This window comes from Schistocerca gregaria, chromosome 1, assembly GCF_023897955.1.
Source record: "Schistocerca gregaria isolate iqSchGreg1 chromosome 1, iqSchGreg1.2, whole genome shotgun sequence".
Lineage (NCBI taxonomy): Eukaryota > Metazoa > Arthropoda > Insecta > Orthoptera > Acrididae > Schistocerca > Schistocerca gregaria.
Window position 1 is genome coordinate 820,364,800 of NC_064920.1, and position 14,160 is coordinate 820,378,959.

The 14,160-nt window shown below is 39.7% G+C and overlaps 1 protein-coding gene across 1 annotated transcript in view; it reads left to right on the forward strand.

The window, feature by feature from the left end:
* LOC126271069 (E3 ubiquitin-protein ligase TRIM37-like) overlaps nucleotides 1-14,160 on the forward strand; it is a 252,225-nt gene that overhangs the window by 89,712 nt on the left and 148,353 nt on the right. Inside the window, exon 5 of the mRNA XM_049974123.1 lies at nucleotides 5,586-5,755. Coding sequence (XP_049830080.1) covers nucleotides 5,586-5,755 — 170 coding nt within the window. The remainder of the gene's footprint in view (nucleotides 1-5,585; nucleotides 5,756-14,160) is intronic.

Sequence of the window (14,160 nt, forward strand, 5' to 3'; positions counted from 1 at the left end):
TGACACGTTCACGATACAGAGAAACTTCATCCACGCTGAGTGGAGGTGAAGATCCTCATACTCGGCAGTTCTGTGTGTTGACCTCATGCATCACAGAAAAATAAGCTTAGTCTCTCTATATGATAGTCCAGGGCCAGCTCTCATCATCTTCAATCCTCGCAAGAAAGTGTCGTTGTGCATCCTGTGGTACAATCTGCTGTACAATACGGATCTTGTACATGAGGGGGCTGGAATCCATGCGCAGGCTGATAAAAACACATGACATCATGTTGGGGGGGGGGGGGGGGGCGTGGTTGCATGGTTGGGAATTAATTGATCGATTTATTCAATTTGCATATCAATTTGATATCAAAATTGGCGTCGGAGCCCTATTACTCTTCTACTTAAAATGCTACTTTGAAAATCTGTACTACTAAAAGATTCACATAATTAGTACATAAAGTGTTGCCAAGATTAGTGATTTTGGGATATAAGGTTACACGCGAATTGACTGAGGATAAGAATCATTTTTTTTTCTAATCACAAAACAAATCTATGATTACATAAGTAAATTAATTATCTGAGAATGAACAAATGTAAACTAGGTTCACATTTAAGTGCCTAGCAGAGGGTTCATTGAACCACCTTCATAATTCTCTATTGTTTCACAAGGATCAATAACCAGCAGAATAATAAGCAACTACTAAACGAAAAGGCAGAGGTAGTCCTTAAGTGATCTTCAGATCGTACCAACTTGGATGGGTGGCGAAGTGGTTCGGCTGTAAGATGAGAGCCGGTTGGCATTCTCGGAGGACAGACATGTTGTCTACTGCGGTCAGTGTCAATTAAGAGTTTCTTAGCAATTTCTGGTTGATTGGACATGTAGTTGAGAACAGTGTAATAGTAATTAAGGAAATACCCAGCTCACTATTTTGTTGAAGAACGAAAATTATTTGTGACTCTGAAGTGGAATGTTATTGTGCAGTTTCTAGTGTTCTGCTAATAAAAGGCGAGTAGCATCTCGTATAAACAAACTAATTGGAAATTTTATTATTTCTAAAAGAAATGTTCCTCGCTAAGAGTTTATCAGAACCTCAACACAATGAATTCACTACCTACGTGCTGTTTCTTGCGCAGGGGACAACAGCTATAGAAGACTTCAGGTTGGTGATCATTTATTAGAACTTGTGCTTTCCACTTAGGGCGATGGAAGCAAATAAGCACCTTTCGTGTACTGCAATCTTAGTACAATGGGACCAGTGACGCTTCATCTGTGGTAACACAGGGGGAGGTTATGAAGGAGAGAAATTTTCGAGGGAAGGGGTTTGTCATATGCATGCATATATATCTTTCTCAATTTGTCGTATTTGTTAGTGTTTTTTTATGATTGCCGCTGATTTGTTGTTAGCTCCCAACTCTTTTAAGGTGTTGAATAATGTTTTCTTGCCAGTTCTCGAATCATATGCTTTTTTGAAGTCTACAAATGTTATATAAATGCTTTAGATCTCACTCTTATAAATCTGATTATGAATTTCAGATTTAAAATTGGTTCCACACAGGATCGCCCTTTTCTAAATCTTTCTTGGTACTCTCCTATCTGCTGATCCAATTGGCTTTTCAGACTTGAAGTACTTTTTAAAGGAGGAGAGATATTCCTTTATAGTTGATGGGGTCAGTTTTATCCCCTTTTATGTGGATTGGGTGAATTAATGATGTTTTCCAATCTTCTAGTATAACTTCTGTTTGACAAATTTTTGAAAGACTCGTTGTAGCTTCTTGACAGTTCCTACACGTGCAATTTTCCACTTGTCAGCAGTTACTGAATCTTCCCTGGGGGCCTTGTCATACTTCAAATCTTAAATAATATTTCAGATTTCATCCATGCTGGGTGGTTCTGACTTTGTGCGAGTGTATCATGGATTTTGTTCTGGAACGTTTACTCTGGTTCCTCACTATTTAACAAGTTATTGAAACAGCTTGCTAAAATTTCACAGTTTACTTTGTATTTTAGGGCTAATTTTCCGTCTTCATTCGTGGAGGCTTTGTTCAAAAGTTGTATAAGAGTTCCTAGTATTGTTCCGTAGCAAGTCTTCTTCAGTTAGTGATAGCTGTTTTTTTTCAAACTTCCTTTTGATTGCTGTTATCGTTTTTTATGTTTGAGATCTCTGTTTTTTAAAGATGATAAAGGCTTTACTTATTTTTGTGAAGTACACAAGTCTCAAAACACATTCTTGATTAAATTAGTCGATATTTTATTTTTCTATAAACACCACAGAGGCATTAACAAGGCTACAAGAGCCTCCATGGGATCTGTTGTTTCTACCAAATCTACTAGTAAACAAAAAATTTTCGATTTTGTTTAACGCTTCTATGCAATACTTTTGTACCCAATTTTCACCTATGCAAATAATATTGATATTTTCACATTCTGAAAATATAACATAAACTTTATGGAATTTACGGTATATAACATTTGGGAACAGTGTAAAAATTAACAACAGAGTCAGAGAATTGGTTTTGAAGATCTATATTTCAGGCAGTTTCAGACAGCTATCAGGTAGGCATCAATGGAAACAAATAGAAGAGTTAATATGGCCTGTAAGACGGAATATTGGGCTTTTATTGTCCTGTCGACATCGATGACATTAGAGACAGAGCACAAGTCGGATTGTGTCAAGGACAGGGAAGAAAATTGGCAGTGCCCTTTCAAATGCACCATCTCGACAAGTGCCTGGAGCGATTTAGGGAAATCGTGGAAAACCTAAATCTGGATGGCTGGATGCGGATTGGAACCATCGACCTTCCAAACGCGAGTCCAGTGTGCTAACCACTGTGCCACCTCACTCGGTAAAATGGCCTGGAGTGATTTTCGTAAACCAAATAGGGTTTTCAACACTAAGCTTCTGATGTATCTGAAAATGGTCGTTTTATATCTATGACCAGCAACAGTTATGGGTCCGTTTTCGTGGCTGAAGTAGATAAGTGACCAAAAACCAGAAGCACCTCAGTCCACAGTAGTGAACCAAGGACCCCAATGTAGTATGCTGCATTACAATGGGGGAACAGTGGTGGAAGGAGCCACCGTAAGTGCCACCTATTTCAGCTATGCATTGCCTGTCACCACCTGCAGCCATCGACCTGAAAGGATCATCCAGCTGCTGTCACTAGACGCCATCTCCACTAGCTACGGAACTAATGGCTACACCTATGTATGATGCCGCTGGGAGCTGTACCATTCATAATGTAGACCAAGGCAGTGGCTTAGTTATGGGCCCATACACTTGGTAATCCATGTTATCATTGCTACCGTCTGGCTTCTGTACATTTGCTGAGTCAGTGGTGGTGCAGAACTGACAACAGCGCCAATGCTGAATACGTGATAACTTGTTCTACAGTGAGGCTCGGCCAGTAATTGTGTGTCAACACAGCCTACCTAATGCTTCTTATTAAAGAACGCCTTGTCGGCATCTTTCTGCTGCACCATGTTGAGGCTTCCCACATCAGCTCATGGTGACAGTTGTCCATTTGCTCAGTCGTGGGGTGACAAATGCGAAGTTATAGAGCAGTGACACAACCCAAAGGAGCGGGAGGGAGGAGGGAAAGGGGGGGGGGGGGGGTTGTCCGGGGGTCTGGAACCTCCCGTCCCTCCCATCACCTAAATGAAATTACGCACGACCCAGTTGCCGTGTAGTGAATGACATTTTGCTTTTCAGTCCTATGACATAAAAGGGATATATATTAACGATACTCAAGAAGGTCATCTATAGATTTAAGATATCGAAATGTCAGTAGCATTATGGGCTATCGCCCAGTCCTACTTTAGCCAAGACCAACTACAGTACATTGTTGGCATTACCTGAGCTCAGTTGTTGTTATGTTCATCATTTCAGTTCTTACTTTCAGTTGAATTTGTTTCTGTACGGTATGCTGCTGAGATAGTTTGTGATCATGCACAAGTTTACGACAAAGAAAAAGTAAACCGATTTTGAATCGTTCTCTAGAATTACGAAAAGTTAAAAATACGAGCTACCATAATAGTACTACCACAATAGCCTAGTTACCTATCTATAGCGGTTAAATGTTAGCCCTGGCATCGTTAATTGGAGACTGGTAGAACATTGAGGTCGCAATATTTCATTATGTCACAAGGCAGTGGAGCGAAAGCATAATTACAGATAAAATTTAATTAAATGGTTCAAATGGCTCTGAGCGCTATGGGACTTAACATCTGAGGTCATCAGTCGCCTAAAACTTAGAACTACCTAACCCTAACTAACCTAAGGACATCGCACACATCCATGCCCGAGGGAGGATTCGAACCTGCTACCGTAGTGGTCGCGCGGTTCCAGACCTAAGCGCCTAGAACCGCTCGGCCACACGGGCTGGCCAATTAAATTAAAATCAGTTCAGTTTCTCTGCGTCGCACAAATACCGCGATGATCAACAATAATATCAATAATACACCCAAACGATGATGGTAGTATTTCTTTCAAAAATATCGCTCAAAATTATATCATTAGTAGCCCAAGTGGCAAAATATCGGCCAGTCTGGCCACCCGGGAGGCACTAAATTATGAAAACCAGTTACGTCACAGAACGATAAGGAGGATTTTGTGGAGAGCGAAATGTGTATGTGATGAAAGCACATTCTATAGTACGTATCTAAAAAATTTTTTTTCAAGGTTGGCTGCTCGAATTTGTCCTAGCCAACTGCACCCTGCAACACTCTCCTCCCACCAACTCCCCATCCTTTCGTCCAAAATTTGTTTATGCGCTTTTAATACTACAATATGATAACTGAAATTTTTGATCACTTAAGGAAATTGAAGAATTTTAATGATATGAAAAATATTTTGAGTACGATTTACTTTATAAGAGTAATTCAGCCCAAGATTAATTTTTTTCTGCTCTACGATACTGAATCCTAGATAAAAAACTGAGCTGTGAGGCAATGCATTATACTAGAATTTTATTTCATCTAGCTATAGAGTGAAGTTCTCATATTGCCAAAAAAAGAAATAGTTATTTTGCATCTGGATGAATGTTGTTCAGTTTTAAGAAAAGCTTTTCTTACTTTGTTCTATAGGTCAAATATTACTTGTATGAATACTCCCAAAAGCAAGTTATGTACATAAAATTAAAAAATAAATAAATATGTTTTCAAAATAAATGAAAAACTTGATCCTTTTTAAAGTCCTCTCCAACAAATCGCACCCTCCTTTGGCAAAATCTTGCCTGCGTTCTTGAATACCTGAATAGAGTCTGTCAGGCCACTAGGAAGAAACTGCATTATAGACTTCAATGTATTGTCACTATGATGGATGTAAATCTGAGTGTCACAGCAAATGCCAAAGCAGACTCATGTTTTTGTACATTAATTATTACCTTCTGGTTTAGCCTTCAATAGTTTATTGAAGTACTGAACACTGCACCATGATGATACATGTAACTGTTTGCATATCTATCCTCCTACTTATTCCTTTTATCGTGACTATTGAAATGCGTAGAAATAGTATCCATAGTTATTGACAAGTTTCCTTAGCGCCTTTGTTAGTGCAGTAGAATGGTCATGTACTTAATTAGCTGAGGTAAGGTTTCATCTGCAGGACGCCGAACAGCTGGAAGCCATCCTGCAAGAAGTGGAGGGCCAAATGCAGACATGTTCTCACGCGGAGTTAATACGGAGAAGCCACGAGCTGTCATCTATGATTCACGCTTTGCGTAAGAAACCAATGGCGAGCTTTGTCACTGCACCAGTCCCTGCCGACTTCGTAAGGTGAGGTAAAATTTTAGGGGTAAGTGTTTAAAAAAAGAAGAGATTAGTCGTTGTAAACATAATATATCACCTAAAATAATGTCACAATGTTATGATTATATCAAATCTAGAACGCCACTACCACAGCAACGGAAGGTAGGAAGTGTGCACCCTGTCTCGCAAATGAAATGTCAGTATTATGTAGTTGAAGGCTTAACAACTTAGCTTTCATATTGGTTTCGTTCTATTTTCAGACTCAGAATGGTGTGCGATAAGCGGCTTAAACTTTTTTGATTATCTACTCAGCAACACAAAATGACTGACACTAGCAAAGTAAATTTTAAAGGAAGACTACATTTGTTTCTTCTAGATGATTCCTTCTAATCTGTAGACGAATGTTTAACTAGAAACTAGTAACACAGATAACGCATAAGTCATATTTATTTACTTTTGTCGGTAATTTTATGTGTCAGTTACGGGTAAGAGCATCTGTAACATGAAAAGGACTAACAAATTTTCTGTTGTTGGTCAGTTTAAATATCTTTAAGTAATAGCCAAACTCTGGTATGTATTAAATTTAACCAGTTAGCTTATGATATTTAGTACCCATTGTCATACAAGCAAACACAACTATACATAGCCTGTAAACTGACTTGTTTCCCATTATTTCGAAACAAAATGCGTAAATAATTTGTTGAATATGGAACTTATTAATCAACTAACTAAATAACTGACTAACTCTTTATGTCTGGTCCACATACGTGACAAAATGAGCCTTTTGGCAGCCAAAATATGACAACCATAGGCGTCCACAAGACGGGGGTGGGGAAGGAAGGGAGGCAAGAGGAGGCCGTTGCCCCATCCTGGAATCTGATTTTCCGTTAATTTCAAAGTTCTCGTGTATTTCTAAAAACGATTGTCTCTTATTCTACTCATCTACATGCAAGAGGTAACACAGTGACTTTACTAAATAATGCCTTGTTTCGTTGTCACATTGTTCATGGGAAATTATACTGTTTTCTTGTTGTGGCAGCGGTTTCGGTCTTCTTTTGCAAGCTTGGGGGATGTGAATCTTTACATTTGCAAAACAAAGCACCTGATATTATCTCTTTGGATTTCTTGAATAGCGCTTCATGTGCTACAGGTAGGAACAGTTCCAACACCTACTACAGTATAAAAATGGCTGCATACCTGCCCCTATACCCATCCCCAAGTACCACAAGAACAACCCTTTACTTGCACACATCTTAATCGCAACAGTAAGTTTCCGGCAAGGCTTGCTGACACTTCATTCAATTTTATGTGGTAGAGTGATTGTTACAGAGTATGAAGAACATGGTGACACTACACCGGTACTGTACGTGTATTCACCTGTACTTCATCTGCAGGCCTAAATATATGAAAAGCACAAATTTCAGCAATCGACAAAAGGAAAAAAATCATGAAATATCATGGTCGAAAAGGTATTTGGACTGCCTCAAAGTTACAGTTTCTGAACTATTTGGGGTATAACCTTATGCGACATACACCCATAGAGTTATCAATGGAAAAATGCTCATATTACAGCACAAAAAAGGCGAATATGCTCCTATTTAAAAGATTCTGATTGAAAAGTGGAGTACCAGTTGCCACATTATTCCTTCCTAAGCACCTTCAAAAATTTTTACAAAAATTTGGGCATATGAACATGTTCGCACTCTTTTTAATATGCAGATCACCTCTCACTCCCACAAACTCTCCCAACAATAACTCGCTCAACCCCACTAGTTTACTGCTGTAAGTCATTCATACCATCTCAGTCACTATGTGAGCTCAAGTTGTTGTCATTAATTATTTGTGCCTCTCTTTCCCCTACTTCTACTATCTCCTCTCGCTGTCACTGTCTCCCTCTTGCTCTCTCTTACTGTCTGTCATTCCTTCCCACTGCTTCTCTCTCTTCTCACTGTCAGTATCTCTCTCTTCCTCTTTGTCATTGTTATATACTCTCTCTCTCCCATTATCACTGACTCGCCCACTTCCAGTTTCTCCTCCTCTTTATTCTTGTTCCACTGGCACTGTCTCCTTCATTCTTTTCCTACCATTTTCTGTCACTGTCACATGTGAAATCACTTGGGACTGGATGTCTCCCTACAAGACAAACCAATTGGAATAATATCTCATTTTTGATCTGAGGTGTAGTTTTTAATTCATTTCAATGTCTTTCAATTTCATTAAATACACACACACACACACACACACAATTGAATATTTCTTTATTTGGCAATACGATAGTTTCACTTTGTTGCCAAATGAATTATGAGGGTAAGTCAATTATTATCTGCAAAGTAGTTATAAAATGTTATTGTAATCAAATAGGAAACCTACACGAACATCATTTTTCGACATAGTCCCTTGCGTTTGAATGCACTTGGTCCATCGTTCTACAAACTTCCTGATGCATTCATAAAAGAAGGTTCTCAATTGAGCTGCAAGCCAGGAATGCACCGCTTCTTTCACTGCTTTGTCTGAGGCAAATCGACAGCTCCTTAATTCGTGTTTGAATAGACCAAACAAGTGATAGTCAGAAGGGCAAGATTCGGACAATATGGAGGATGATGCAGTACTTCAAATTTGAGTTTCTGGAGCATTTAAGCAGTTTGGGCAGCAGTATGCAGACGAAAATTGTCGTGAAACAGCACAGCACCTATTGACAGCAATCCTCCGCGTTTGCTTCGAATTACAGGCTTTAACCTGGCAGTAAGCATCTCACTGTCATGTACACTGTTCATTGTTGAGCTCCTTTCCCCATAATGTTCCAGTACTGGTCCTTGTGCGTCGCAAAAAAACCGTAAGCATCAGTTTTCCTGCAGACGATTGGGTCTTGAACATTTTCTTGCATGACAAATATGGATGATTCCATTCCATACTCTGCCATTTACTCTCCGGCTAGTAATGATGGATCCATGTTTCGTCACCAGTAATGATACTGTCTAAGAAGTTAATATACCGGTAGCGATCCAAATGTTTTTTGCAGATGTCCCAGTGTGTTTGTTTATGCAAGTGTGTAAGTTGTTTTGGGACCCATCCTGCACAAACTTTATGAAACCCAAGTCTGTTGTGGATGATTTCGTAGACAGAACTGTGGCTAATTTTCAGATGATGTGCCACTTCGTCAATAGTTCATCGTCTGTCTAAGAGAATAATTTCAAGTGAATGCTCAGTGGTTTCTTCATTTGTGGCGGTAAACGGCCGTCCAGCTCTTTCATCGTGCTTAACACTTGTGCGACCATTTACGAATTTTTCAGTCCTTTCGTAGACACTCCATTGTGGCAAAACACTGTTTCCGTACTCTACCGAAAATCTTCGATGAATTTCGGCCCCTGATATGCCTTCAACAGAAAAAAAAAAATAATCACTGAACGTTGCTCTTCTTTGGTGCAAATAGACAGCGGAGCAGCCATGATTAACAGCATGGCAGCAATAACAAAACTAACCTAGCAGCTTGAAAATTGCAAAGATATAACAACAAATAAACGAAGTATGCGTCATCAATGTAAAACGACAGTACAACCAAAATAAAAAAATATATATATATAACTAAACTGCAGATAATAATTTACTTACCCTCATATATTTCTAATACACGGTATTGCCTCTCTGCTAACAAAATACGTCTCATCTCAGTCTTGTAATATAAGGTTCAGTGTCACAGAGCAGAAGAGTCTTAACACTGGGTTGAATGAAGTGGATGAAATGGCTCTGAGCACTATGGAACGTCTGAGGTCATCAGTCCCCTAGAACTTAGAACCACTTAAATCTAGCTAACCTAAGGACACACATCCATGCCTGAAGCAGGATTCGAACCTGCGACCGTAGCGGTCGCGCGGTTCGAGACTGTAGCGCCTAGAACCGCTCGGCCACTCCGTCTGGCGCTGGGTTGAATGACTTATCTAGAAAAACGGGTTCAAATCTCTTTTGATAATAACTATTATTCTTGTATTAAAATTTACAACTTATCTGGAACCACGTCAAAATTCCTTCAGCACATCGAAGCAGCTCATATTTCTCAATTAAATTTCACATTTTATGAAATTACCTCTCATTTCGTTAAAATTCTTCAGTTTCCTCAAATGATCAAGAATTTTTAAAAAAATATTAATTTAACGGTCAGCTTGAAACTATAGTAGCCAAATTTATTAATAAAATATAACAGAATACACATATACTATGAACTATCTTAACACTAATCCACACATTGATTTCAGATAGACTTCTAATGCATACAGCCTCATAAATGAGTTTGTATTTATCCATGGTGATATGGTTATACAGTATATGACGCTTATAAACTCTTTCACGATGTACAACATACTTGGTTATGTACATAACATTTATTTTCTTTTAGAAACAAATTATAGCCTGTGCTGTCATCATATACTCCTTCTGCTCTCCACAAAACTACCCACCTTCTATATCGAAACTGATTTCCATAACTTAATTCCACCTTGGTGACCATAGTGGGTGGTATTTTACCAACTGGGCTACTAATGGTGGAATTTTGAGCAATTTTTAAAATATATGTAACAATACCAGTTTGGGTGGCATTTTGATTCATCAATGCAGTTTTTAGACAAAACAGGCATATCCAAGTTTACATTTATGAACTGACTACCTGTTCCTGCATAAGTGTTGCTGTGGCTCAGTATAGTTATATGTAGAAGAAAGAAAAGAGAAAGTACAAGTTTATGATGTGCACGGGAATTGGATACAAGTCCTAGTCTCCTTCTCCCCACCTCTGTCTGTCTCTGCCTCACCCTCACTTTGCACATCTCCTCTTCCTTCCCCCTCTCTCTGTCCATCATCTACAACCTCCTTTTACTCTGTCCATCTTCTCCTCCTCCTCCTCTTTTTCCATCTCCTCCTGTCCCCTCTCCCTATCCAACTCCTCTTTCCCGCCCTCTATGTCCATTTCCTCCCACCCCTCTGTCAATCTCCCCTTCCCCCCACTGGCTGATCTTGAGCCTTATTTATTGTCACTACAAATTCAGTTTCTGTAGTAATATTCAAATCATAAGCTGATAAGATATAAAAACAACTTTCTTGTTCACTAATAACCTCTCACTATTTTATATTTTACATATATATTCATATACCTAAGGTGACAAAAGTCATGGGATATCTCCTAATATCATGGCAGGCCTCCTTTTGCCTGGCGTAGTGCAGCTACTCAATGTGGTGTGAACTCAACAAGTCATTGCAATTACGCTACAGAAATAATGAGCCATTCTGCCTCTATAGCTATCCATAATTGCGAAAGTGTTGCCAATGCAGGATTTTGTGCATGAACTGACCTCTCATTTATGTCCCACAATTGTTTAATGAGATACTTGTCGGAAGGTCTGCATGGTCAAATCAGTAGCTCAAATTGCCCAGGATGTTCTTCAAACTAATTGCAAACATTTGTGCTCAGGGGACAATGCACATTGTCATCCTTAAAAATTCCATTGTCATTTTGAAACATAAAGTACATGGATGGCTGCAAATAGTCTCCAAGTAGCCAAACATAACCATTTCCAATCTGACTGGTTCAGTTGAACCTCAGAAATAAGTAAATTCCGTGTAAACACATGCATATCATTTGGTAGCCACCAGCAGGTTGCACAGTACCTTGTTGACATACACATCTAAACTCTGCAAACCACCGTGAGTTGCACAGCAGAGGGTATGTCTCATTGTACCAGTTGATTCCATATATTTGGACCACTCAAAGACGCAATGGGAGGAAAGAAGTTCCGTTCTGGTGAAGAGGTCCACCATGCGGTGCGTGAGTGGTTGCACAGACTAGCAAAAGCTTTGTACCACTTGTGCACAGTAAATAATATTTTAAAAAATATTTAAGGTTTTCATTTGACTCATCCTCTTATATACATTTTCTCTAAAGCATTTTCTTCATTTCACCATAGGTGACGCTGTAATAAGAGGAATAGAAATGCGCACAGAATTGTCATTTACGACATGCTACTCAATGGACCTTGAATATCCAATGGCATGTTTAACCTCCCGGTCCTGGAAACTGACATACGGTCGGGAGAGCAGTGTGCTGAACACAAGTCCCTCCATATCCGCATCCAGTGATGCCTATGGGCTGAGGATGACACGGTGGCTGGTCGGTACTGCTGGGCCTTCATGGCCTGTTCGGGAGGAGTATGTGGAACATCACCCCCATGCTGCGAGCGTAGAACAGGCCAATATTTCACAACTTCTAATTGGATACCTCATTCACAAGATTGTATTTCTCTGACATATTGAACAGGGGACTATGCAATGCACCACCATAGCCATGTAGGGAACTACGATGTATCATAACAGGTGGTACACTGCAACCAGAGCTCATGTACCATGTAGACAAAGAACAGACAGTGGCTCTAAACATTACAATACTTTGCAGTGTTTCTTGCTTGCACATCCGCCTATCATTTGGAGAACATACGTGCAAATGGACTCTCTTCAACCATAGAAGAAAAAAATTTAAATGATCCTTATTTACAGAGAATGTAGGAGAAATGTTGAGGCTGCTGTTGCCTCGTAAGCCAAAAGTTTTCAAGAGAAAGCTTCCTTTCGTTTGTTCTTTCACACGGTTGTGGACGCTTTTATATCTGATGGCAACAGGAAAGAAACATGTTGCAGGAGAAGCTTGTAATGGTACCTTTTGGTTTTGTTTTTAACAGCTGATTAATTACTCTCTCTCTCTCTCTCTCTCTCTCTCTCTCTCTCTCTCTCTCTCTCTTGTCTTGATACGAAAGACGTGTATTTTTTCGCGCTGTGTTGAATGTGCTTTTGGGTGGAAATTAAAATTATATTACAAAGCGAGGTTGTTTCAATAGTGATTCGAGGTGGTTATCGCCAAATTTGTGAATTGATCATGACAGTGACAACTTGAAGAAGTTTTCAACAGACGGAGTAAAGTCCTACAAGGGAATTAGGAGGACAGCCATTGTAAATAGTACTGCGTTTCTAACAAGGTTATAAGGTAAATTTCCACACGAAGAACATGGTGACACTACACCGGTACTGTACGTGTATTCACCTGTACTTCATCTGCAGGCCTAAACATATGAAAAGCACAAATTTCAGCAATCGACAAAAGGTAAAAAATCATGAAATATCAAGGTCGAAAAGGTATTTGGACTGCCTCAAAGTTACAGTTTCTGAACTATTTGGGGTATAACCTTATGCGACATACACCCATAGAGTTATCAATGGAAAAATGCTCATATTACAGCACAAAAAAGGCGAATATGGTCCTATTTAATTGATTCTGATTGAAAAGTGGAGTACCAGTTGCCACATTATTCCTTCCTAAGCACCTTCAAAATTTTTTACAAAAATTTGGGCATATGAAAATGTTCGCACTCTTTTTAACATGCAGATCACCTCTCACTCACACAAACTCTCCCAACAATAACACGCTCAACCCCACTAGTTTACCGCTGTAAGTCATTCATACCATCTCAGTCACTATGTGAGCTCAAGTTGTTGTCATTAATTATTTGTGTCTCTCTTTCCCCTACTTCTACTATCTCCTCTCGCTGTCACTGTCTCCCTCTTGCTCTCTCTTACTGTCTGTCATTCCTTCCCACTGCTGCTCTCTCTCCTCACTGTCAGTATCTCTCTCTTCCTCTTTGTCATTGTTATATACTCTCTCTCTCCTATTTTCACTGACTCGCTCACTTCTAGTTTATCCTTCTCTTTATTCCTGTTCCCCTGGCACTGTCTCCTTCATTCTTTTCCTACCATTTTCTGTCACTGTCAAGTATTTTTCTATACCGCTGTCTCTCTCTCTCTCTCTCTCTCTCTCTCTCTCTCTCTCTCTCTCTCTCTCCCTCCCTCCCTCTCTCCCTCTCTCTCTCTCTCTCGCACATGGCCATTGTCTCTTTCGTTAGCCGGCCGCGGTGGCCGTGCGGTTCTGGCGCTGCAGTCCGGAACCGCGGGGCTGCTACGGTCGCAGGTTCGAATCCTGCCTCGGGCATGGGTGTGTGTGATGTCCTTAGGTTAGTTAGGTTTAAGTAGTTCTAAGTTCTAGGGGACTTCTGACCTAAGATGTTGAGACCCATAGTGCTCAGAGCCATTTGAACCATATCTTTCGTTCTTTCTGTACCACAACAGGTGTCTATCTTCCAGGATTTGCTACTTATCCTTCTCTTTCATACTGCCACTGTCTCCTTCTCTCTCAACATAAAAAAACGCGAATATGTTTGCGTTCCAAAATTTTTAAAGGTGCTGAGTAAGGTAGAATGAAGCAGCTGGTACCCTCTTTTCAGTCAAAATGTTTTAAACTGGAGCATATTCACCTGCTCTGTGCTCCGTCTGGATCATTTTCCCGCTGGTTCCCTTGTTTTCCCTGTTACAGGGCATGTCACTCATATGAAAAGAACGTTATGGATGAA